This window comes from Cavenderia fasciculata (genome assembly GCF_000203815.1).
Source record: "Cavenderia fasciculata unplaced genomic scaffold Scf_EUAJFUG02HR96I-5, whole genome shotgun sequence".
In the NCBI taxonomy this organism is placed as follows: Eukaryota; Evosea; class Eumycetozoa; order Acytosteliales; family Cavenderiaceae; genus Cavenderia; species Cavenderia fasciculata.
In genome coordinates this window covers 2567942-2595651 of record NW_004457624.1, presented here as the reverse complement: position 1 = coordinate 2595651, position 27710 = coordinate 2567942, and the positions used below count along the sequence as shown (strand labels likewise).

The 27710-nt window shown below is 35.3% G+C and overlaps 6 protein-coding genes across 6 annotated transcripts; 5 read left to right on the top strand and 1 right to left on the bottom strand.

The window, feature by feature from the left end:
- Nucleotides 1–2338: 2338 nt before the first annotated feature.
- Nucleotides 2339–2818, top strand: DFA_12036 (uncharacterized protein; the record flags this gene model as incomplete). Its single annotated transcript, XM_004350923.1, has 2 exons — nt 2339–2435; nt 2745–2818. The coding sequence occupies 2 exons, from the start codon at nt 2339–2341 to the stop codon at nt 2816–2818; spliced, it is 171 nt and encodes a 56-aa protein (XP_004350975.1).
- An 885-nt stretch (nt 2819–3703) lies between these two features.
- On the top strand, nt 3704–7739 carry DFA_12035 (uncharacterized protein; the record flags this gene model as incomplete). Its single annotated transcript, XM_004350922.1, has 7 exons — nt 3704–4010; nt 4080–5015; nt 6184–6421; nt 6505–6838; nt 6945–7207; nt 7292–7543; nt 7628–7739. The coding sequence occupies 7 exons, from the start codon at nt 3704–3706 to the stop codon at nt 7737–7739; spliced, it is 2442 nt and encodes an 813-aa protein (XP_004350974.1).
- A 231-nt stretch (nt 7740–7970) lies between these two features.
- DFA_12034 (uncharacterized protein) lies at nt 7971–8956 on the top strand (the record flags this gene model as incomplete). The annotated part of the gene is made up of 3 exons (XM_004350921.1): nt 7971–8169; nt 8279–8554; nt 8643–8956. 3 exons carry the CDS (start codon nt 7971–7973, stop codon nt 8954–8956), a joined length of 789 nt encoding a protein of 262 aa, XP_004350973.1.
- A 7152-nt stretch (nt 8957–16108) lies between these two features.
- Nucleotides 16109–17843, top strand: mybB (putative myb transcription factor; the record flags this gene model as incomplete). The annotated part of the gene is made up of 2 exons (XM_004350920.1): nt 16109–16936; nt 17022–17843. The coding sequence occupies 2 exons, from the start codon at nt 16109–16111 to the stop codon at nt 17841–17843; spliced, it is 1650 nt and encodes a 549-aa protein (XP_004350972.1).
- Nucleotides 17844–18228: 385 nt separating this feature from the next.
- DFA_12032 (uncharacterized protein) lies at nt 18229–18966 on the bottom strand (the record flags this gene model as incomplete). Its single annotated transcript, XM_004350919.1, has 1 exon — nt 18229–18966. The coding sequence occupies one exon, from the start codon at nt 18964–18966 to the stop codon at nt 18229–18231; it is 738 nt and encodes a 245-aa protein (XP_004350971.1).
- Nucleotides 18967–19490: 524 nt separating this feature from the next.
- Nucleotides 19491–27672, top strand: DFA_12031 (uncharacterized protein; the record flags this gene model as incomplete). The annotated part of the gene is made up of 12 exons (XM_004350918.1): nt 19491–19661; nt 19755–20546; nt 20610–21030; nt 21119–21997; nt 22060–22685; nt 22917–23708; nt 23772–23933; nt 24019–24325; nt 24388–24664; nt 24731–25115; nt 25198–25942; nt 26939–27672. 12 exons carry the CDS (start codon nt 19491–19493, stop codon nt 27670–27672), a joined length of 6291 nt encoding a protein of 2096 aa, XP_004350970.1.
- Between the last annotated feature and the right edge of the window lie 38 nt (nt 27673–27710).

Genomic DNA, 27710 nt, shown 5'->3' with positions numbered 1-27710 from the left:
CCCTCCTCTCCTATATAAGTAGTAGTGCATGCACTTCCAATACATTCATTTAAAAAAAGAATAACACAAAGACAAGATAGATAATATAACACAACGCGGATATTTATATATATATATATATATAGAATAGATACGGATCATCATCATCATCATATGATACCAATCAAATCGCATTAATAGTAAACCATTAGATCATTCAATCCAATCAAATCATTTTGAAAGAAAAGAGGTCCTCGATCGAAACAGAAGAGACTCAACAACAACAACAAGAAGAAGAAGACCAACAATACAACAAAAAGGGTAAGACAGATTTCAATAGATAGTGTTGGAATGAATGAATGAATGAGATGTGGTGGTATTAAGTTGAGAGGAATGGTTTAGTAAGAGAAAAATACTCCATCCATCCATCCATCGTCTCTCAACTCACCCACCCCACGCAGCACACTCACTAAATGTTGGTAACACAACAACACAACCACAACAATACCACCACTGTTTGAGTGGAGAGGAGTAGTAGTACAATTCATTAGTCTCCTACTACTCTGTCCTATCAGACAACACCTACCTAATTTAAATATTACCTACCCCCATCGTGTCGGCACGATTCATCTTAATAATGACTATTATTATTATTTAATTATTATTTGTGTGACTGTCCGTCTATCGCTAACTGTTGTTGTGCTACTGTTGTATCCATCCCTCCTCTAATCTCTTGAACATTTCTTTTGTGAATTCACAGCGCTTTGCTCTGGCATTTTAACAATTGTTGTTTACTACAAATAATAATAATATAATTACACCAATATTATATTATATTATCACATACAATACAATACAATATACCTATAGTAATAATTCTGTAATAATATTAATCGTAAAAAGAATATTGACCAGCTTGCCGATACTAGTATCAATCATCATTACACATATATTATATTATATCTCATAATTTCACAGTAATAATAGAATAGTAATATTAGTTTGTTTTAGTAATAATAATAATTGTAATAGTAATATTAGTTAGTTTTAGTTAGTTTTTTTTTTTTGAACAACAACAACAACAACACCGAACAATATTGTGGTAATCGATTAATACCAATAATTATCCGTCGTCAAAATCAATCAATCAATCCCCACCAACCAGCCAACTAGCCAACCACATCACAAACTCTTGAACAGCCCTCGTGCGCTACCTACCTACCTATCAATCAATCACCCTTTAATCCATTAGAGAGCAACACAACCAAAAGTAGCAATATAGCAACAACACCAATTTTCTTATCCTCCTCCTCAAACTTTAACTTCGATCCACTTTAAAATTTAAGATCGCCAACAACAACAACAACAACAACATTATTGTTATTATTATATTATATTATATTATTATTTCCTCTGATAAATCATATGATTTAAATCTATCGATAGATATATATTCAATAATTATTATTTAATTAATTAAAATTTCACTAGCGTAATAATAATAATATATAATAATAATATAAAATTATAATAATAATTCAATCAAAATAATAATAATTCAATAATATTAAATTGATTGTTTGTAATAATAGGATAGGACCTTCCCAAACAATCTACCAATCATTTCAATTTAAATTGTTCCATTCATCAAATATTTTCATTCAACAACAACAACAACAACAACAACAATATAGCAGCCAACAACAGCAGTAGATAGCATTGTGTTTACTCCAACAAAACAAAAAAAAAAAAAACCATAGACAATTTGTGAAATTAGAAGGGAAGATTAGGAAATCTTTTTTATTTTCCTTTTTATCTTTTTGGCCTGTTATATAACTTTTACTTTAAAAGGAAATCTAATTAAAATTCAATTTCCCAATTTTAATTTTAATTTTTTTTTGTTTGTGGTTCCTTTTTTAATTGTATATTGTTTTTTAGGACCCTAAAAACAACTATTACTTTACATCTCCAAACCCATCTATTTTTAATTCCTTTTCCTTTTCCATTTGGATTATAATACATATTTTTTAAAACAAAAAAATATATATATACACATCCTATATATTTAAATATATAACCCACCTTAATATTACCACCACCACGTCACCATTCTCCATATTTCATTTATAACATTGCATTCTAGAATAGTAATAATTGTAATTTAAAAGTTTCAACAATATATATATATTCATCATCTTGTCAACAGATTTGAACAACAACCCTCAACAACCCTCAACAACAAAAGTTGAATAATTTCAATTCGTTTTCAACCATTCAACAATTTTTTATTAATCAACCCAATTTATTGATTCATTCTATGGATTCAACTTTAAGTAGTTTTTTTCACATGGCAGATACAATGGAAACTACAAGAAATTCATTATTAGATAATTCTTCACCATTCTTGTCGTCGCCAGATGACGGAGACAAGAAAATGAAAAAAGTTTACACCTCTGGTAAGTTCAAAAAAAAACAAAAACAAAACAAAATCAACTCTCTCTCTCTCTTCCTCCTCTTTTTATTATATATCTGAAACATTCATCAGAGATTATGATAAATAAAAAAAGCACTACTACTACTACATTTGGTTAGATCCGAATCTAACCATCACCATCCACATGTCCAAAACCCTGACTATATATGGATAAAAAAAAAAAAGAGGACAATCGATTGTTTGGTTAATTGACAAAAAGACATATATGTGGGTGTGTGTTGTGACGACACGGAAACAACGACAGCTATTTCATTCATATTTTTTTATATAGCTGCTAGATATGGTGGTAGTTGTGGAGTGGGACTAGTCCGCATAGATAAGATAGATCGATTAAAAGCGAGTTAATAATAATAATCATCATAATAATAATAATAATCAAAAGCTGATACTTGCTTGTTTGCTCCTCTCCTCCTCCTCTTTCACTTTCCTTTTATATCCCGACCAATCATCATTTATTTCATTCCTCAAAAATTTGATTAAGTTAACTAACTCTACTTCTTCCTCCTTTTTCCTTCTCCCTCTTCTCTCTTTGTTATGATTATTTTTTATTCATTGACTACATTTTGAAAATGTATGAATGGAATGAATTACTAACCTCCTCATTCCTCATCCTTGCAATTAATTTATTAATTTATTTATTATATTATTTTTTTTTAAATTTAAATCTATTGTTCTAATCCTCCTCCCCTCACTTCTCAACTACTGCTTACTCTTACCACCACCACCACTAACACTCATTCATCTTCATCTCATATAACAAATTTGACACACACACGGGTCGGTTCTATAAATCTATAAAACATTTAATATTTAATATATTTGTTTGTTTGTGGGTGAACAACTAACTACTACAACGACGACAAACAACATTATTCATCTTTTAACTTTGTTCCCTTTTTTTTTAATTTAACTCTTCTTCTTCTTCTTCTTCTTCTTCTCTGTGTATACAACTACAAATAATTATAATACTATTTGTTGCTATTATTATATTTACTATACTATTATATTACTTTAATTCTACTACTACTTACTACTACCACCACCTGTCTGTTTCTACCTTTTTAACAATTCAAATTATATATATATATAAATATATCTTTATATTATATTATATATATATTTTGTTTTGTGTATATATTTAAATTGATTTTTTTAAACATTTTTGTAATACACTATTTGTATATATAAACATCCATCAAATCAAATCAAATCCAAATTCATATTATCATAATGCAAACTACTACAACAACAACAGACTATTTAAGACAGTTTAACAAAGAGGCTCCATCTCAATTATATCCATTTCACATTGGAAGCAATTCTTTGTCACATCATTCATATATTACACCATCGTCATCATCATTCAACAACAACAATGACCTCAACATCGATGCCAAAGACCGTCAAATTTGTGATCAATCAAACCTGATCCAAAAGCTCAAAAGTATCATTTACAACTCTGCCGATGATCTATTAATTAATCAAATGAATATTGCTTTTTCAGAAAGTACTTATTATAAGCTTACTGCTCCTCCAGGTATGAAATGAAACCAAAATAATAATAATAATATTATTGGTTATTAATGTAATTTTTTATTTTCTTTAGAAATTCCAAGTTTATCATTCCATGGATTAGGAGAATCAGCATTCCCACCAGTGATTGGTGGTCAATTTGGAAGAGCTGGATCACCAAGAAAGGAAACATCACAACCACCACTTACTCCAGCCTCTATCACTTCAAATATTCCACAACAACAACAACAACCAACACAACACAAATCACCAAGAAAACTCAATAGTTCATCATCATCCAACAATATTACCAATGGTATTGGTGGAATTAGCGGATCACTCCCCCCACTTACCAGTGTAGCATCATCATCATCCAACTCGGCAGCCCTCAACAATCTTGCCAACTCGTTTGGTAGTTTGACCGGTGGAGGTTCAAAGATTAAGAAATCACCCTCTATGCCAACCATCACAAAGAACAACAACAACAACAACAATAACAATAGCATCAATAGTCTCAGCAATAATCAACCATCACATAGTTTCGATAGAACCAATAAGCCACCCCTCACCAAATCTAGTAGTAATACAAATATCTCTGGTCTCCACAAAGGTGATGTGTCGCCACCCAAGGGCAAGAGCAACAGCAACAACAACTTGGTCGACCAACAACAAATGCCACGCAAGCAGATGACCAAGTCTGTGAGTATGGGTGCCATTGTCAACCAACAAGATTTGCCCATCAAATGCACTTCGCTCGAGGAGATCACCGGCCAAATCTACCATCTCACCAAGTACCAAGCCGGCTGCAGATTCCTCCAAAAGAAGCTCGAAGAAAACCCCGACAGCGAACATGTAACACTTATCTTTAACGAGGTCTTTGAGCATATCCAGTCGTGTCTGTTGGACCCATACGGACAGTACCTCATCCCACAGTTGATGAAGTATTGCAGCTCGGCTCAACGTAGAATGATTGTCGACCGTATCGCACCAATGGTCGAGACGTTTGCGTGCCACATTTACGGTATCCACGGTATTCAAAAGGTGTTGCAGTATCTCGAACCCGAGCAAGTCGACTGTATCATTGCGTCGATTCGCGACAAGGTCATCACACTCTCCAAGGACAACAAGGGCAACTACTTGATCCAGTCGTTCCTCAAACTCTTCTCACCCGAGCAGAACCAGTTCATCGTAGATGCCATCATGGGCAACGTTGTCGATATTTGCACCCACAAGGTTGGCTGCACCGTCGTCAACCGCTGCATCGACCACTCCAACGAGAAGCAACTCGAGCAGCTCATCAACAAGATCACTTCGTGCTCGCTCCAACTCGTCCAGGACCAGTTTGGTAACTATGTCGTGCAACATTTGCTCAGCAACAACAAGCACTACTCGTCCAAGCTCATCAAGAGTCTTGTTGGAAACATTGCCGACCTCTCTGTCCAAAAGTTTAGCAGCAACGTCATTGAAAAGTGTCTGCAAGTGGCCGACGCCGAGACCTACGACATTATCATTGGCGAGTTGACCAACGCCGACATACTCACCCTCCTCCAGGACAAGTACGCAAACTTTGTCATCCAAACCGCACTCGATGTATCCGACGAAAATCAACATGCCAAACTTGTAAAGATCATCGTTCCATACATTCACCAAATTAAAACTCCCTATGTAATACATATTCAGAAAAAGATTCTTCAAGTTTAAAACTTGATATTTAGACATAATTATGAACAAAACAAAAAAAAAAACAAAAATATAACAACAACAATAATAATAATAATATACCCGAGAGAGAGAGAAAAAGAGAGAAGAGCGAACCGATGAGAATATAGCTTCCATCAACCTTATAATGTTTAATAATAATAATAACTTTCACCCAATTCTATTCCATTCCAACCACCCACCTTATACCAACAACAAATCGCCCTTTATTTGATAAAGTGAACATCTTAGCGAGATTTACTTTATTTTTCCCCCAAACATTAAAACCCCCCAGATATCACACACAACTATTAGTTTGTACAAAACCTTAATCATTTAATAAATTTTATCATCATCAATATATCTTAATAATATTATACTCCAACAACTTTTTAATTTCTTTTTTTTTGATCCAAAACAATGAAAACCCGAACGAAATGAATGAGTAGTACAAATTTTTACTTTATCTATCAAAAAAGAGATATATTATAATATCAAAGAAGAAGTTGAAGTGATGGAGAGTGTAACATTATCATTGAATGATATTAAACAAGATGAAAAGAGTAGATCTACAACATTGACTATTACAGACTCTGTCAACAATACTAAGAAAGAGATCCAAACACCTGCATTCATTCTATACACAAAACAAGGTAGTCCTGATAACCTTACAAAGGATCTATTAAACTCTTTACCTTATTGGAATGTTCGTACTATGCAATTGTTATTACAAGACATGTATGTATAATATAATATAGTAAGCAAAGAAAGAATGAATGAATCGAGATGATTAATAATCATTATATATATTTGGTTTAAAGTGTACAATTCAAAGATACATTACAAAAGTATGGTAAAGGAGCACATTCATTCCTTAGTTTACAAGAACATATTCTATATTTGGCAGTTAGAGATTCAAATACATATCAAGAGAATACTTTTAATGATCAATCTTTTAATGTATTGGCTAGAAAGGGTAATGTTAGATGCCCAACTGAAGACTTTATAAAGACTGTTCTTGCTGCTAAACCAGACTTTGTTACCTCACTATCATTTGATAACTATTGGAGTACTTCTCAAAAGAAATTAAGAAAGCAATTGGATTATTCTACAAAACAATTGGATACTTTATTATCTAATCAATCTGTTAATAAGGTAAGAAGAAGAAGAAGAAGAAGAAGCTAAAGAAGTAGAATTGATTGATAATAATGACTATTTATTGACATATGAGTTTTGAATATCTATATCTATATCTATATAGAGTACAGTATTTGCAAATATTATTGGTGGAAAGAATGAAGAATTATTATTAAAATATAACAAAGATATTGCTACAACAAAGAGTGTTGGAGGATACACTTTGGCAAACTATGGTACCAATGAAACCATTGAAGAGAGAACACAACAAATTCCAAAGTTGGTGGAATTATTACCATCGGATAAACCAATTTTAATCACCGGTATTGGTGCACCAGAACAAGTATTATCACTCATTGAAATGGGTATTGATTTATTTAGTACAAAGTATGTTAATATATTTAAATAGAAAGAGATAGAAAGAAAAAGAGTCAATAGTAACTAATCAAACTATTTATTTATTTATTTTAGTTATCCAAATACATTGACAGAGTTTGGACATGCTCTAACTTTTACCTATAAATATGATGATTTAAAGAATGTTGATGATAGTTCCAAATTAAAGGGATCTAGTAAAATGAATCTTTGGGATGTTAAATATGTCATCGATGCTACGCCCATCTATGATCAATGTCCATGTTTTACTTGTAAAAATCATACTCGTGCCTATATACATCATCTACTCAATACTCATGAAATGACTGCTCAAGTATTACTAACAATGTAAGTATTATATATATATATAAAATGTTGATTACATGTAAAACATCTAAACTAATTAGTTCATTCCAATTATTATTATTATAGTCACAATGTTTCACATTACACTGGATTCTTTGTTGAAATTCAAAATAGCATTAAAAATTCTTCATTTAAAGAATACAAGGATAGATTTATCCTTGAAAGATCAAAAGAATAAAACTATCGATTATTATTATTATTATAATATATATATACATACATATATAGTTTATGTTCCATCTTTTTTGTTTGTTTGAATTTCGAAAATTTCATTGTTTTTGAAGATCACCCAACTCTTAAAAGTTGTTGTATATAGTGCATCGAGATTAGATTGATAACATCATCATCATTATCAATCATCAGTACAATCAAAGCATTATTATAAAGAATATAGATTGACATATATAGAATGGTGAAAAAGGTAAAAGGAAGATTTGAAAGATCGATTGTTGTAGGTTCAATTTCACATTGGTTGGGAAAGAAAGCCGACGGACATACACATACACATAAATGGACTGCTTATTTAAGAGGATTGAATAATGAAGATCTACCATTCATTAAAAAGGTTGTCTTTCATTTACATGCAAGTTTCAAGAATCCAAATAGAAGTATGTAGAGAATAGAAGTAGAATAGAGGACAAGACATAGTCTATTCATTTCATTCAATTAAACTCTTCTTCTAACAACAATCGATTGATTGATTTAAATCAATTATAGCTGTCGAAGTACCGCCATATGAAATGAGTGAAACTGGATGGGGAGAGTTTGATCTAGGAGTAACGATATACTTTACGGATCCAAATGAAAAGCCACTTGACCTATTCCACCTTCTTCGATTACATCCTCCCGATGGTATTAAAACAAAACAACCAGTTGTATCAGAGACACTCGATGTAGTTGTCTTTCACGATCCAACAGAAGCATTCTACAATCTAGTTAAACTACCAGATAAAAGACCAGAATCAAATGCTTCTAAAAAATTAACTGAACAATGTATGTATAAACATCATATATATCAATCTCTATCCATCTTCTTCTTTTAAATTAATCCTCCCCTCTTTCTTTCTTTCTATCTATTTAGCATTAACATTACAAGAACAAACAGAGATTAATAAAATAGTGGATGGAAGAACTAAAGTATTGGCAGACATTGCTAAATATCGAGATTCATGTAAACAAACAGAAGGAGAGGTAAATACAACGCTTCAAGCAATACAACAACTAGAGAAACAAAAGATACTTTATAAAAAGAAATTGGAAAAGTATCAAAAACAACAACAACAACAACAACAACAACAGTCAATTGTAAATAATAGTAGTGAAACTGCGAATAATAATATAACCTCTACATCCACACCTGCCTCCACCTCTACTACAATGGACATAGATAAATAAATGCTATGAATCGTAACGTAATGTCTCGTAGATAGATTATTATAATAATAAGAAAATGGATAAAGCTTCATTTGGGAAGAATGATGATGACTTTTTCAGATCTGGAACAACATCACCATCACCATCACCAACACCACCTTTGCCATATACAGTCATTTAGATTTATTTGGTCTTTGATCAAATAGTAACATAAAAGATCACTCATCCTTTCCTTTTTTTCGTTTACCTGCTAAAACAGATAAAGTAATCTCCTTTATAAAGTAGAAATGAATTCTATAGGGATGAAAATCTCAATCAAAACAGTAGCCAACTGCATAACCAGTGAATGTGAAACCAATCAAAATCGATCGTTTGGTGATGTTCACCATCATCATGTTTTGGTTTGATAAGAGGGGCTGACAGCTGATTGCATTAAAAATCAAATATCTGCTGTGTCAACCACACCGTTTCATTTTTCCACAACAACACCTCTCTCATGTTTCAGAGAATGTAAAACGGGGCTGAGGTACCGATCCATCTATCTTCCAGCTGACTTTTCATTGACCATATTTATATATTATTAATTTACTTTTGGTAAACATGTTTATTATTATTATCAGTTCAGTTGACACGTGTCGTTATCTCCCTTTTTGTTGTTTTTGCCCCCATAGATTCTTTGCACGTGAATCGGGCAGAATTGGCTGCCTGTGGTAACTAATCAAAGTGGTGGGGGGGTTAGTGGGTGGGGGTGGGGTTAGGGTTTTTAGATGAATGGGGCTCTGCCTTGGTTAAGGCTTGCAGCTAGATGGTTCTCGATTTGGCGAGTAGTAGGAGTGTTGTTTTTTAATTGTCATCCAAGGGTATTTGCAGACACCCTTTAAATTCGATCATGTGATGATGAAGCTTGTTTAATGGAATGCCCCGACTTTGCCTCAAAGTAGTGAACAATAAAAGAGAAAGTAGCAGCAGATGTTATAGTGATATTGGATCAATAAGCCAAAAACAGCACAACATACCAAAAGTAAACATTAGTGGTGATCGATGCTAGTTCGCACTTTGATAAAGAAAGAAGGTAGGGATAATAGAACCATTTGACATTAATATACAAATTGTTTTACGGATTCGCGGTTTGTGGCAAGGTATTGTTCCATCAATCAAAATCACACCCCCTCCTACCCATACTCTTTGTTGTTGTTGTTTTGAGCCCACACCACAGGTCAATCAAATTAAATCATATCATATCATATTCCTGCCAATATTATTATTATCATTATCATTATTATTATTATCTTGAACCGATCAGCTGACTCCCCCACCCCTTCAACCAAACCCTCCTCCCACTCTTCTCTGGTTGAAACCCTACCTCTCTTTTAAAGATATATCTAATCAACTCAATATACAACATTGTTAATTTATTGTTGTGGTTCGTTGGTCAATAGTCAAAAAAAGATAGATAAATCAGAGGATTAGTAGTATCAGTAGCAACAGTGTCCATCCATCCACCCACACACCTACCTACATACCAATCTTGCATCGAACAACACTGTCCACCCACACACACACACATCAAATCACAAAGTCATATTTCCATATCCACACTTACTTTGAACATCCGCAACTCAACAACTGATCAAAGAAACACGCACACACACACAAAGTTAGTTATACATTAATATCTTTGTATCTGTTTAATCTTTTTTCTCATTAGGTGAATAGATCGTTGTTGTTTGTTGTTGCTGTTGTTGTTGTACTAATATATTTATATATGTTGTAATCATTACCAAATCTGTCCCATTCCATTTCCACTCATTCAACAACTGTTTTGAATCAATCCTTTCCATTCCTTTTTCACCCTCACCTTCTCCATTCCAATCCAACCTAACCTACACGACTGAGCTCTTCATCTCTTTCTCTTTTTTTTGAAATATATCACTACTTTGTAGCCAGACAAGTCCCTACCAGTTCAGTCGATTCAAAAAGTCAAACAAACTTTGTTGTTGGTCACCAAATCATAAAGAAAGGTATGTAACATTTATTTGTTTGGACGACATGAAATCCACCTCCATGTTCTTTGCTCCAAATTTTACACCTCAGTGTTGCCATGTGATCATTTTCAAAGACACTCTAAAAGTCGTCATTTTCATTGGTCTGTGTCTGTGCAAACCATCAAGTTTGCGCGGGCTCTCTCTCTGCGGGTTTTGAGGGGTCATTGATCACGTTTCGCATATCTTTTTTTGGGATGTTCCCACCCCTCCAATCCGTAGACTAATTAATTTAACAAAAAACACACAAATATCTGCGCCCCGATCATGTTTGGGCGAGATGTTGGGTTGGTTCATTTCATGTCAACAGTTGTTTAGAAGAATTGTTGACCAATCATGAGCTCCACTATCGTCATCGTCATCATTCAGCAAGCATCAAAGAGAGAGGAGGTGGGTGGAAACCCTTGACGAAAAATTGCTTCTCCTTTGTTTTGATTCTAACCAACAAACAAAAAAGACAGCAAAGTTCTGCTGCGAGTGATCGAGCAGAAGGCAGAACATTATTAATTAATATCCAAGACAGAGATATGAATGAATTAAAAGGATGATGCTTGCTTGTCATTTCATTTGCAGCCCCATATACGATAGTTTGTTTGTTCATAGAAGAACCATGGGCTCGACGATATTGTATCTTCTTCCTTGGTTTGGGGGGTGTCAGACAGAGACACAGGCGACTTTTCAGGTGCTCCACGAAGCAGATTAATTTTAAATTGTTTGTGCCGACCGTGTGTGGGGGGGGCGTGTGCGGGTGTGGGCGCACTCATTCAATCAATAGACAGGGTAGTTTAATCCGTTTCATATGAAAGTTAATTAAACACAAACAGTCATGTCATCATCCATCATCAGCAGCAGAAGCAGAATCTATCGTATCACTCTTTTATTCTCACACTTGAGATAAAGTAGTTAGTTAGTTTACTGCAGTAGTGTTTCATCATCAGCATCAGCTGACCTTATTTGGACCTTTCTTCATTCTCTCTTTTTTTTTTTTTTTTTTTTTTTTAAAAAATGGGGATATTTATAACTCTCTCTCTGCTATATATATCTACTATACTTATTTTCATACAAGTATTATTTATTATTTATCCTTCCTTCCTTCCTTCCTTTTCTCTCAAGTTGTTTCATTATTTTTTACTTTCAAAAAAATAAATCATCATTTATTTGCAGTCATTGTCCCGCCGCATATATATAAATATCCATCTCAACCCAACCGTAGCAGTCCATCCATTCAAAGGAGTGATAGACATATCACGATTTAAATACACATATATATAGTATTTAGTTTATATTTGGTAAGTTATTAAAAAAAAAAAAAAAAAGACCATTCACCATAATCATATGATCCATACCCAATCACCATTATGGCATGGTACGGTATCACCAAATATATACATATAAATTTTCACATACATTATTGTCCTATTTTTGTACAAAAAGTATGGATGGGTACTATACCAACCAATACATAATCCATCCATATTTCGTTCCATCCATATTTCATTCCATTCGTATTTTTTTTTTCATACCCACCCCTCCCCTCATTTTCATGTTCATGATTTATTATCGGAATAACACACACACACACACATATACACCTGTATTCACTGTTGTTGGTGGATGGACAATGGTGGTATGAACTACTCGTTTGGGGGGTCAATTTTCAAATCAATCTTAATCGTGTATCTTTGTTTGATCGAGATATGTTTCCGTTGGATATGATCCAAAACACACAACCACATTTATGGAAATAAATGTATTAATGTGATGACAACAACAACATCAAAAAAGGTGTTAGAGATGGCACCCAAATATTCATTTAAAGGGTTATTTATATAAATACGATTCATGATAACATGTGATCATAGCTATGAAGGAAGAAGAAAGAATCGCGTTTAATTTATCTGTCTCTCTCCACGATCCCCATACCACTCCGCTCACTCACTTGACTTCACTACCACAGACACACAACAAAAAAAACGACAAATTAAAATCACCATGTCCGCGCATCATATCATCACATGACACTAGTGTATTATTATCCGCAGTAACAATGATAATAATATTTGATTTACTTGATTTCGTTGTTGATATGCGAAAGAGGAGGTGGAGTGGGTGGATGTATGATTGTTATTATTTTTATTGTTGGTACATACACACATATAATATAATAAATTATGTGGTTCGAATGAATCCATTCCAGGGTCGTTCGTACGTAGTGGAAGTAATAATAATAATTGATGGTATATATATAAAAATAAAATCGTAGCAAGGGAGGAGGAGGATAAACAAAACCAACAACAAATTTATTCATTTAAATCCTCTACTCTACTCTACTATATATTGTCAAGATTATAATTATTATTATTTTTGACAAAGTGGAATTTTCATTGTCATCACATATTTAATTAATATTCCAATCATTATAAGAGTAACATTACCTACCCAACCAAATATTAACCGTTTCATCAACAATCATCATCATCATCAATATCCTACCATTTTTAGGCAACATATTACCAACAGTCCAAACGTCCTTGATTTTAACCATAAAAGGTAAGTTTTATACCCAACCATTATTTATTTCTCCGGTCCTTGTTCAAGGGACCTTTTTTGTTTTTATTTTTTTTGTTTTTTCCAATCATTTTATTTGGACACCCCCTTTTTTAATTTTAAAACTAACTAGGCAAGGGCCAGCCCTTATTTACTCGGCCCATTTAAATGTAATTTGCCTGTTTGTTCTACACACCATACCCGTCTCTAATATTAGTGTCGGCTGGGTTAACATTCAAAAAAAAAAAACCTACACATTCTTCTTCATCTACATCTGCACATCTAATGTCTTTAAATTTAAGGAGTGGTTGAAATTCCATCTCCTCCCACATTGTGGTTTGGAAAGCTATCATATACTACTATATGGAAATAATACTGGCAAGTTGTTGTTTATCAATATCAATTATTATTATTTAATATTGTCAACACACTCAATTTATTCTTATTTATTCATTTAATTATTTGGATACGGTTCCAACAACAAAATCTAATAGTAAAGTATTACATAACAATATAGTTGTTGTGTATATAGTTAGTTAGAGTTGTCACAAACAACTGTTGTGTTTTTTCACTCACTCATTCAATGTTCATGTGGTTAGGAATCAACCCAAGCACTACTACTACTAACAGTCTAGACTGTTGGAGATTCAAGTGTCAGTCACCGTAGTAGTTATTGCGGTGGAGGTGGTGGTGGTGGTGGTGGAAATGGGGTGGTTTTCTATTTAAACATCAGAACAGTAGTAGTGGCAGTACTGCTTCTAAATTCCATTCATTCATTTGTTCATTCAATATTGCATGTTTGTTGTTGAAAAGAAAAGAGTAAGAGCAATCAACTACTGATGATACTGCTGTTATCACCAACGGTGATTGGTTTTGATTGATTGGTGTCGTCAGCTAACATCATATTTCACATGAAAAACACATCATCCTTGATCAAAAAGGCAATAATGATCATCCTTGCATCAAAATTTTCCAAAGTAACTGGGAACACACAAACACACATCGACAATTGGATTTTCGAAATGAACCAATATTTAGCCACCACACCCTAATTTCCACTCAAGCACCCACACACAGTGGTCACTCACACCTACCTACCCCCTCACTCTGCCACCACGTTAAACAACAACAATGTGGAGACACATTAATTAGAGTTTTAAGAATAATTAATTGGGGTAGGCAAGTATGCTATGTTCTACCACACACACACACACCACCCCACCACATTGTTTTACAATCCTTTATCATAACATGTTGAAAAATAGGAACCAAAGACATACATAGTCTCAATCAATCAAATTCACGATTGGTTTCCAGTCCTGTGCACTGGACTCATCATTTCATGAATGAGATTGATGAAGAGGAGGAGGACTGTACTGTAGGTTGGTTGTTTGGTTAGCTGGTTGGTTTGCTAACAAAACTCCCTATTGCATTTCTTTCTTCTTTTGTCAATATATATATAAACAATACAAATGTTGTTATGTTACTGTTGTATATTAGTCAGGTCGTGTAAGTCTATAGAGCAGAAGAATCATATTCTTTTGGTCATATGATGATGAAGTTGATCAATGGCCCACCAAAAATAAATTTGCATTCACCCACCCACAAAGTGTTGACTTTTTGTTTTTGTCAAAAAAAAAAAAAAAACAACAAGAGATGGATGGATGGATGGATGATGTTCAACCAACATGGAAACAAACATAACTACTACTAGTGTAGCGCACAGTTTCTACACATCTTTTGTTGGTAGATTTCATTCTTGTCACCATCGGATTTTCTTCCATCCATCGACACCCCACAACCTCCACACTGTTCTTTCTGCACACAACACAGACACACATATACACACATAACCAACTGTGTTTCCAACTATCCATAGTGTGTGAACATAAAATCATTATTTGTGGTGATGGGTTTTTGGTTGTTGTTTGGTGTTGCTAATGTTCTCACAACAAATCCAGTTAATCACTATTTTGGTTTGTGGTTGTGTGCAGTTCCATTTCTTCCATTCACTCATCCAAACCAAACCTAACAAAGGTTAATTAATTACAAAGATAGCTGGCTAGCTCAGCTGGCTAGCATACACAAAACCTTCATCTTGTCGTGACGGTATGGGTTGCTAATCAGACTGCTGCTGCTGCTGCTGATGGTCAGACTGATGCTGCCAATTCTCTACAATATGTGTATCTCTACATCTGTTACCGCTGCTGTCACCAATATTTCTTAAACAAGATCATCGACTCTCTCACTCCTCACCATTTATACAAATCAATCAAATCGACGTCTTCTTCTTCTTTGGACATACATACTAACTTATAAATAATCCATTCATTTCCAATATCAATCTATCCAGGTTAGTTAGTTAGTTAGTTAGTTTTCATTTCATCTTTCTTTTTTTTATAAATTTTACCCAAAAAAACAATTTAATTGTCAATTCAACAACAATATTGTAATCTATATAATATTCTAATATAGATTAGTTAAAGAGCTTAGTTTCAAAGCTTGATTTTTACCCAGGTTACCCTAAAGGTTAACTACTCCCCCCCCCCCCCCCCCCAAAACCAAATACTAAATAATAATCATAATGGCTGCCGTCTGTCAAAATGCATCGACCACTGGAGGTTACTGGACCAGTTCCGCTGGAAATCATTACCAACCATACGAGTCAACATATCCAATCTACCATCACAATCCACAACAACAACAACAGGCTAATCATAATAATAATAATGTTCAACAACAACAACTTCACCAAATGCCAGTTGTAACACCCTATTCACCGACTGTTTCTTTTGTGCCATCGTATCAACAACTATCAACAACCTATGGTCAACAACAACAACAACAACAACATAATTACCAACTACAATTTGGAGAATCTTCATCATCATCATCTTCATCTTCATCATCTTCAACATCAGAACAAACCAACTATCCATACATGAATTACCAATACCATCATCATCACCATCAATCACATCTTCAACATCCAATGTTTTCTCATATCGGAGGACATCCGATTTCACCAGTGTTGACACAAAGTAGTAGTATGGAAGACCTTTCCATATCCAACCATTCATCACCCATCATGATGAACTTGAATCCAATGCATTCATCGAGTGACGATTCATACCATTCACCAACAACATTTCCAATGAAGAGAATGTTCCCTGGAGATGAACCAAACCAACACGACAATGACAATGACTTTGAAGATGACTCTTCCGATGTTGACGACCAAGACCATATGGGCATGGGCGGTGACCAAGACCATCTTCAAGAGGAGAATCTTAAAGTCTCCCTTTCCCCATACATTGAAATGGTACTTCAAACTCCCATTGCATCCATCATTCTTCAATTAATTTCAGAGTGTCTTGGTGATCAGATAACAGTTAAATCAATGTTATCAAAGGTATGTTTGTATGAAATGAAAGATAATTAATAATATTTTTGGAATTAATCTAACTTGTATTTTTTTTGTTTTTTTTTGTTTTTAGATTAAGAATTTATGTTTAGAATATAAAATAGAAGATATATACCAACAATTAATACAAACATTTATACAATTTGATGGAGATGTTAGAATGGTCAATTATCTGGTCGAGAGTGGAGTGGATGAAGGTGACTTGGAATTTGTAAAGGAGATCGAGTTGAAGCATATTAGCGTCGACAATTCACCAAAGAAACGTGAGAGAAAGCGCGAGAGTATAAGTAGAGGTCTGCGAAGCCCACCCAACAAATGGACCAAAGAGGAGAGTCAGACGTTGATCAGACTAGTCACCGAGAATGGCGACAAGCAGTGGAAAAAGATCGCCGCACGTCTTGGAGGTGGAAAGACGGGTGCCCAATGCGCCCAACATTGGAAGCGTGTGCTTTCACCCGAGATTAAAAAGGGGTCGTGGGACGAGGCCGAGGAAGAAACGCTGTTTGCATTGGTCGATAAACACGGACAGAGTTGGAAGAATGTTGCGATGGAGATCAAGACACGTACCGATATTCAATGTCGCTACCAGTACTTTAAGGCAACCATGTCTAGACAGACAGCATGGGTACAGGCAGAGATCGATATCCTCACTAAAAAGGTTCGTCAACTCCTTCAAATCGACGAATCTAAAATCTCATTCCAACAAGTCGCCAAACAACTGGCACGTGCCAAAACAACCAAAATCCCTCGAACCGCTTTAGAATGTAAATCAAAATGGTTCGAGCTTCAACAAGGTACCGTCAACGCTAATATAGGCAATGCCGTCCAACCCAACAACAACAACCCATTATTTTATCATGATCCATCTGGTCCTGCTGCATTTACTTTTAAATAATAATTGTATAAACAAATAATAATAATAATATCGTGCCATCGAGTAGGTGGGATAATAACAAATAATAATAATAGTATAGTATATACCAACACAACCTTTTTTTTTTTTATACCCATCTTTCCAACATCAATCAAATCAAAAAAAAAAAAAAAAAAGATTTTAAAAAAATAATTAATAATTACATATATAATAAAATAGTTATTTTAGTTTTCTTTTTCTTGGTCCATTAAAAAGAATATATTCCTATAGAATATTTCCTAAATGGTAGTCCAACAAAATTATAATATATAATATATAAACAAAAAAAAAAAAATATATTATTAAAAGATTTATTATTACATTTCTTCTTTTAAAAATGATTCATTAACTTTACTTTGGTTTAATTTTAATTACCTGTATATCCAGGTAAATGTGATGCTTTCTTGTCTTTGGCTAATTTCATTGATTGTTCAACTGCTTCTTCAAATTTGGAACTAGAGTGATGATCGCCAATTTGGTCACGGAAGAAGTTTGCCCATTGAAATTCAGCGTATGGGATCATTGATTTTTTGAAACCTCCTTGGATCTTGACCAAAGCAGCTACACTACGAAAGAGATCGTCGTCAAGACTACCAACGTGTTTGGGAATCTTGCAAAAGTCGACCGGACCCTTTCCATGCTTGTCGTAGGGATGTACCCACTTTTCATTCTCCATCTTGCTCCAAAACTCTTGGTCTGATTTTAAAGCAGATAGATCATCAACCACCTTTACAAAACATTTTGGAGTGGATGATGGTGAAGGTGATGCTTCACCACCACTTGTACTACTCTTTATGTTTTGTGAACCATTTGAATTGAAATCCAAGTCAGAAAAGAAGTCTCCTTGTAGTTCAGACAAGGCACGACATAGATGGTGATTGTCAATAAGATATATGTTGTCGTTTCGAACGACTACAGGTGCTGGATGGTTACGAAGAAAGTCGACTACCTTGTCCTTGCCAGCCGTCTGTTTGAGCTCTTGCATCTCACCTACCTTTCGCATAACATGTTTCATACCAACTGCACATTGAGTTGGTTTCAAACTTGACAGTTCTGTCCATAGTGATGATGTTGATGATGATAGTTGTTGCGGTGATGATGTCATTATTATTCTATTTATCGTATTCTTTAATATTATATTCATTAATCAGGTCTCCCTCTCTTTCCTCTTTCTTCTTTCTTTTATAATATAACCTGTTATATAAATATAAACAACAAAATAAATAAACCGTAACCCTGTTGACAACAAAAAGAGAAAGAGATTTGAGTTGACATACAGATAAATTAAAAATAAAAAACTGATTTTGTTTGTTTGTACCTTGAGGTGGGTGTCACGTGACTTTGAAGATTATTACAACTATTATCTTCAAACCGCTGACCAACCAAACCAACCAACTTAACTACTAGTAGTAAACCAACACAGATATCATACATACCTACTCGTAGTATAGTATTGTATTAGAATAATACATATTAATATATATCGTTGTTCTTTGAACTTCAACCAACCAACCAACATCATCATTATTAATAATAGATAGATAGTGTTGGTTGTTGTTTGTTTGTTCAATCAACTGTAGATAGTTAGAGAGTTAGTTAGTTAGCTTTGGACTATAGACCATCATCAACATGTCTACGACAACAACAGTTAGTGGTGGAGGCAGTGGTCTGTCAATACAGAGTAATGTAAAGACTGATGCAGACAACTTGTTGATCTTCATCAAAGACTATACCTTTTACAGATCAGATAGAGCTCTATGGTACTTTAAACATCTATTGTCTACTAATTCAAATATAAGAGTAAGTTGTTTTCTAACATTGGAATAGGAAGGATATGATGTATATGTATTGACTCTCTCTCTCACCCTTTCTTTTGATATTATTAAATTATAGTATTTAGATAAAGATGATTCAATCATTATATTATATGTATCATTGTCAGAGAGTGGAACTATACTAGATCTACATAGAAAACATATAGATGCCCTAAGAGGTACTTTTAGACGATTCGATCATAGAAGTGGAAGATTAAAAAGACTACGATCAGAACAAGAGTTGGATCATCGTAGCAATAACGGTGATGATTATGATTATTCAGATGACTCTGATTCTTCAAGTAGCAGTAGTAGAAGTAGTAGCAGAGGAAGTAAAAGTGGTATTATACAAAGAGATTCATTCAAAAAAGAATCACCAAAAGATGAGCAAGACGAATCATCGTCATCATCATCATTGGTTGCTAATACCAATGGTGGTGGTCAAGAGACAATCATGGATGTTGATAAGGATCAAGACAATAATGACAATGATCAAGATGATCATGATCATGATGACGATCAAGACGACGACGACGACCAAGAACAACAACAACATTATAGTGACAATGAAAGTAAAGATGGATCGGCAGTAGATGAACAAGAAGAAATACATACAGTGACAGTAAACGAACAAAGTCAATACCATAACCTACCAGTCATATCAATGACTCCAAAGACACAAATATCTCTTCTATCTTCAGTGTATATGCTCGTTTTCTATCTCGATCTTTCACCATCAATGTCTTCAATCGATCCAGTCACTGGTACCATTCTCATCGACTATGTATTCCAATCTTTACAATCAATATTATTATCATTGGCATTACCATTTGAAACAAATAATTTAAATGTAAGACACATATACAATATTGTATATTTATAATATAGTTGACTGTCAATCTTATACTTATATCACTTTTGTTAATCTTTTTAGTTTGAACCAAGTATTTATGTAACTGTTATGGCTCAAGGAATTCATCCAACTTTTAAAGTAATTACTCAATGTGCATTGGTGAATAGCGATACTGTCTTTGGACTATTGGACGAGATAGAAGAGGAATTGGCACAATTTGAGGATCAAGTGGCACAGGCATTTGCAGCAAACGATGACATACCAACAACTGATTTGACAACCATGTTTTCACACTGTCAACTGGCACTATCGGTCATGCCCGTTGGAGCATGTCCATCAATCACAATCATCACCGATGCTGTCACATCAATGGGTGACAATGATCTAAAGATATTTGACAATTCAATCATGATGTTTAATCGTAATGATATTGCTTGTAACATTGTACAAGTTGGTAGTGGTGTTTACAGTCATGCTGATTTTGGTTATACTCCTGATACTGGTAATTTAAATTTAATCATAATACAATTTGATCAAAAATACAGGTTATTAATTGTCTTTTTTTTCTCTTTTTATCTCTCTATTTTTAGATATATTAAAATTTTTGACAGTTAGTACACATGGATCATTTTTCGATCAATCATCATTACCAGTATTCCCAAAGAATGTTGAGAAACAATGGTACAAGAATGGTAAGCGAGATAGATTATCATTTATATTTTCAAATAGTAGTAGTAGTCATTCTACTCACAAAAAGGGAGGAGCAAGTTTAAAAAACAACAAGAACAAGAATCACCAACAAAGTTTGAATGATCCACAAAGACAATTGGAACTTGAACAACAACAGCAATCAAATATTGAAAAGGTTATTGAATTGCAGCATTGTTTCCTAGTGAGAGAGTTTTCACCCAACAAATTACACTCTATCATTAATACAAGTCATCAACATCATCATCACGGTCACAATCAACATCACCATCACCATCACCACCACCACCACTCTTCTCATCATCATCTACCAAACTATTTTTATAGAATTGATAGAATGAGTCAGTCGTCGTCGTCTTCATCATCTACATCAATGACAGTATCTCTAAAGTCAAACGTATCACCATCCTCTACGGTAACATCAGAGGATCTTAAACCAACCAATATCCATCAATATGGTCAACAGCAAACCACACTGATGGTTGACAAACAACAAACATTTAATCTATACCCATCCAAATCAACTTCCAAAGAGAATACAGCTATTGCCAATGAAACCTATAGTAGTAATATGGCAACTATCCAAACTTTGATGGCTGTTGATTATCCATTCCCTTGGATTGGTGCACCTCCCCAAGTTCCACTTCTCAAAGCTGCCGTCAAAGATTACAATGTCGAAGTTGATGTTTTAAAACTATTGGATCTACGTATTAGAGAAGGTTTCAATGTTAAATTAGTTTCTTTAAAAAAACCAGATTCAGGTAAGTTGATAAATCAAAAATTTAAATTTTATCTTAAATGGTTTATTTATTTGTTATTTTAGAATTAGGAGTTAGTTTATTATTTAATTGGTTACCAAATATTAAATTAGAATATAGAATCAAGTTTTTAGGAGATGCAATTGATCAATCATCGTCACACCACGGTGGCAAAGATCTTAACCATCATGCATCGTTTTCACAAAAGTTAAATGTTAGGGTGGCCATTGATATCATTGCATACTATGAATTTCTAAGAGAGTATACTGGAGCTGGAAGTGTTCCCAGCTCAAGCAAGAGAACATCGACGTCGCAATCGGTCATCAAACTACAACAATTTATCAATTCCATTATTGACAAGGACAAGCTATTGTCACTCATCTTTTTGCAATGTCAACCCTCTACAGTGCCGCCAGTCACCACCATCAACCCTATTCAGGCACAACAGACACAGGCTACCTCCTTCCTCAAGATGTTGAACCATCTTGGAAGCTTTTCGTCGTGGGAGAAATGGTTGCGTGCTGAATCGATCAGTGTCGTCCTCTCGCCAACCATTGCTCTTGCAACTGCACCGTGCACGCAGCAGTCGGTCAACTATGTCATACGGTACGACGCGTCGCGTAATCAGCTGCTCAAGCATTGCTCGAAATGGGCAAATCATACATTCAACATGAACTATGGACATTTGTTTGTACGATTCCTTCCGTCGACCACCTCACCCTCTCTGCATTCACCTCCACTCGGCCCGTCGTTGGCAACCACCCAGACACCCGGTGCCAATCCCAACCTTCACATGCATTTCCCGTCAACCTCCTTTTGTATTTTACGATTCCACTGGGACGCTGCTGGGTTTGCTACGATCAACTTGTTGTTCTTCTCGACATCGGAAGCGGTGCGCGAGTTGACCATCAACAATATGAAGAGGGAGTTGTCCTCGATCGTTTTACCCATCTCTTCGTTTGATGTCGATGAGATGGAGGAGGAGTTGAGTGGTGACCTCATGCACGACATTGATCGTCGAAAGCAGGCTTCGCGCATGCTCGGAGGTGACGACCAAACCTCTGGTCGAGACGTCCATGCCATCCGTCCCATCGATCGTGAGTTGCGTCGTATCCTCGTAAAGTATGATTTCGAGGTGACACACAATACTTCGGCACTCAACAACAGTCCTACGTCGAGCCCGGCATTCTCACCGTCTTCGATGAGTTCACTTCCGTCGAGCACGTCGTTGACATCGATTCCACAAAACATGAGCAATAGTTCTTCTTCACACGGTGGTGCTCACCACCAACGCAGTGCTTCTACATCGGCTATTGGCAATAATAATAATATGAACAACATGTCATCTGCCACCCATATTGCACTATCACAATCTTCGTCTGCCACCAACCTACACCAACAACAATCGTCACGATACAGTGTACCATCCATCTCAATTCCAAATGGACAACAACAACCAAATGGTTCAGAGAAATCACCACCAACTTCTGCAAGAGGACAACAACAAAGTCAAAGTCAACAAAGTCAACAACAACAACCACAATCTCAAGGTTCTCACCAACCATCTCAACATCCAAGCTCGATTCATTCATTCCATTATCACCAACATACACCTTATATGGTGTCACCTGATCTCAAAAACTACTTGTGGAGTCATAGATGGGTGTATGATCTCGGTGATACCAAGACTTGTGAACATGCCATTGGATTCATTGTAAAGGAGAGATTGTGTGAAGGTTTCACTCTGATCAACTTGTCAACCTTTTTATTCTTTAAGGATGTTTGTCTCAATAGCGACGATGCCGATACTCCTGTATATACTACACTCCAATATATCGTATACCTACGTTCTCCTCATTGTTTGGTCATTGAGTTTTGGATGGAACCTCAAAAAGGTTATTTATCTTCATCATCTAATCCAAATTGTATACTTTATGAAGTAAGAAATAGAAAAATAGAAAAAAAAAAAAGAAATAATTTATTTGGTATTAATAATATTTATATATTTATTTATATTTTTGTAGAAAGAATTATTTATATTATTTAAACAATGGATTGAAGAAGCAGATGGACATATTGTATCTGCAATTTGTAGTTTTAGTGATTTATTATCGATATCTGTATCATCTGATCCTGTAAACGAACTTAAATCAATTCTATACCCAGAACATAATTTATCGCTACCATTTAAATGTTCAATTCATTCACCTGTCTATCGAATCACAGCAATGAAACCTAAACTATGTCTTGATGCTCTCATATCATTTTCAACAGAAACTCAAAAAATATTTTCAATCATTCATATACCAAATAATATTTCACCTGAACAAAGTATGAAACAAATAGAATCATAATATATATATATTCTAATCATTTATTTTTATTTTCAATAGGACAATTATCAATTAAATCAAATATTAAATTATATTCGGCACTTGGTGAAATTATTAAAGCTATGAATTCAGTTGAATTACCTGCCGATTCATTTTCACATAGTTGTAGATTAAAAGGTGGAAGATGTTTTATCAAACCTACCAACAGCACAGATTTTGTATTTACATTCCTTCATCCTCATAACCTTGAGAGTAAGGATATTGAATCAAAGAAATCTTTCTGTATTTCATTCTATGAATGTTCTATGAAAGGTTTTATTGATGTTGAACATTCAAAGTATGTACTAAATTTATATATATATACATCAAACATTATATTAATATATCTATTCCATTTATTTAGACATACAATGGATTATTTATTAAAAATATTTAATATTAATGAATCACAACAATCAACATCATCATCATCATCGTCAATGGACAAGAACAACGATGATATGAATAATAATATTAATCCTGCCACTACTACATCTGTAACAACAACAAGTAGTAATAGTGATGATATACTTCAACTATATTATCAAAAGAAAAAGAGTATCTATCATGAAAGTATTCATCATACCACTCCACAACTTAATTCTACCAGACAATATATACGTTTGGTAAAGAGTGGATTTGAAAGAGCATACCTCAAGGCATTATACACTAATCTTCGTGATAAAACCCCAACCGATCCAAATGATGTAAACAATGGTGTTACTGCTTGTAAAGAATATATTGTTGATGTATGTAAAACAAAAACAAAAACAAAATCAAAACATGGACAAATGGATTACAAATATTAATATTTATTTATTTGATGTTTAGATTGACGTATCACAATTAATTAAAATATTGTATAAATCAAAGAATGATGGAGATGTGAATGAATATTTGAATGGAAAATTCTCTGAACAAGTCATGTTTGGACAATTTGGAAAGGTTGAAGGAACGGAATTGTATTACTATGATAGACAACACAAAGGTGCAGGTGAACAAGATTCGTCATACGATGAGGAGTTACTCAACAGCGACGACGACAATGATATTTATCGCGATGATGAATTTGAAAACATGCGAACCGAAGAGGATGAACAAGAGGAAACTGGCGTAGATTCATCGGTCGAAAGAGAAAGTACAATGGTCGATGAAACTTATCCAGACAGTGACTCTGAAAACTCAATTGACAATGGCACCGGTACTAATACTGGTACTCCAACCAGAGTCAATAGAACCATGTTTAACCACTCTTCACCATCTTCACACAATAATAATCACCATGCCAATGCTATCGATTCTGCATTACTAGACAAAAAGATTGAAACATTGCTGGGTGACTTTGAACAAGACATTGAAAAGAGATCGTCTTTGTTTGGGTTCTTCCCATTCCCACTGTTTGTAAAGATGGAGTTGATATTGTTCCATGCCAACTCGAGATACCAGTCTTCGGGATTAGAGGGAGACGACAGCTACAGTTTGTCACTCGACTCGCTCCATCCCTACCAGTACCGTGTTACCATTGGTGGTGACGTGCGATCCAATGTCTACAATGACGACGATATCCCAACGATTGGTGAGTTGAATCCGGAAAAGGCGTATCTACGATTTAAATGCATCGTGTTGCCATCGCCAAACTCACTCCATCTCCGTCGTCCAAACCACCACCACCATCGCAAGCGATCGTTCAAGTCAACGTTGCCACGTATCCTATTCAATGTGATGAAGATCCACCGTCGTCAGGTCGTCGCACTCATCTCTGCAGAGATATTGACGTGTCTGCGTAGCGTGAGACCCATCAACAAGCCAATACTCGACCTTGTCATCTACCATATGAATAGGCTGTCCTACTACCGTTCTCCGCTGTACCATTTACACAATTACTCGCTCAATCTATTGTTTGTCGATGCTAAAGAGGGTCCGTCCATGTTTGTATCACAACTCGAAGCATTGTCATTGTCGGCAACCAACGACATCAAACTCAAGCGATTCAACGACCTCTTGTTCTACTATGAACCAACGTCGTCGATGCTATCTTCATCTTACTCTCCTCTGGATGGTGAGCCGATGATGATGCGAGGCGGGGGTGCAGGAGCTGGGTTTGACTCTGCTCTGCCCTCTCTATCTCTCAATAACTCGGTGTCGTCGTTTGACGGATCACCCTATCTCAACGATGGACAGTGGGGCTACTCTCACAAGGATTTGGTTGATATCTATTCTCATTCACCATTGCCCCCTCTTCCTCCAACACCTCCTCCCCTTCCTCCCACCACTACCACCAACAACAATAACAATGCTTTGTCGGGATCGGCCAGTCAAGATATTATCCTCAATTCCTCCAACTATGTCGTTCCCTATTGGCTCATCTTTGTGTACAACTCTAACAAAAACATGTTAAAGGTACACTTTTTCTCAGAGGTGGTCAATGAAGCACTGTCGTTTGGTGAGCAGTTTGTAGGCGGACGATTGATCTCGTCGTTGGTCGTCGAACCCAACTTGACACCCCCAACCACGCCCAGCTCGTCCGTCATAGGAGACTCGATTCGAAACAGCCACAGCAACCTATTTACAGAGTTTGAACTAGAGTCTTCGCAAGACTCTCTACTCTCTATGCACCGTTGCAAGCATCGTTACAGTCCATTCGATATCAAAGACAGGATATCCGTACAGTTGACCCAGGTACTTCGACGAATCAACCAGTTGATCCTACTCAACCAACTGTTCCACGAACGTTCGTGTAGTCCATTGTTGCTTCCTCCAGTTGAAGCACCACCTCCCTCTTCGTCGTCGGCAAAGGGTGGTCCACACCAAAACTCACCATCATCATATAATGACGCTGCAAAGAGAAAGAAAGCGTTCAAACATGGAGAGTTTGCGTGTCCGTTGGTGTATTCGATGCAGTTACCACTCAATGAACGTTTGAGTCCGTCCAATGCTATTCGTAGTTTGATCAGTATTGCATTACATCCATTTGCAATAACGAATAGAAAGTATATGTTTGTGTATCGTGAGCGTGGAGGAAATACTTTTTACCTTAAACTCAGCGAGCCGACCACATCTGCTTCCTCTGGCTCGGGATCGACAGTGACCGAGTCACCATTTACCTCGCCATCACCTACCCCATTGCAATCGCCGAGACACTCACCGTCGCCATCACCAGGTACCTCTCCACCAAAAGAGTCTATGATGCACAATGCTCGTCCGAGTGCTCCGTCGTCCAGTTCCATCTCTCCCCATTTGCAAATGTTGGCTGCTACAACACCACCCCAGCAAAAACTACCTGTTTGTCGAAGTGTTTGGTGTTGAGTTGCCCGGCAGTGAAATCACAACACAGCTCCATCAAA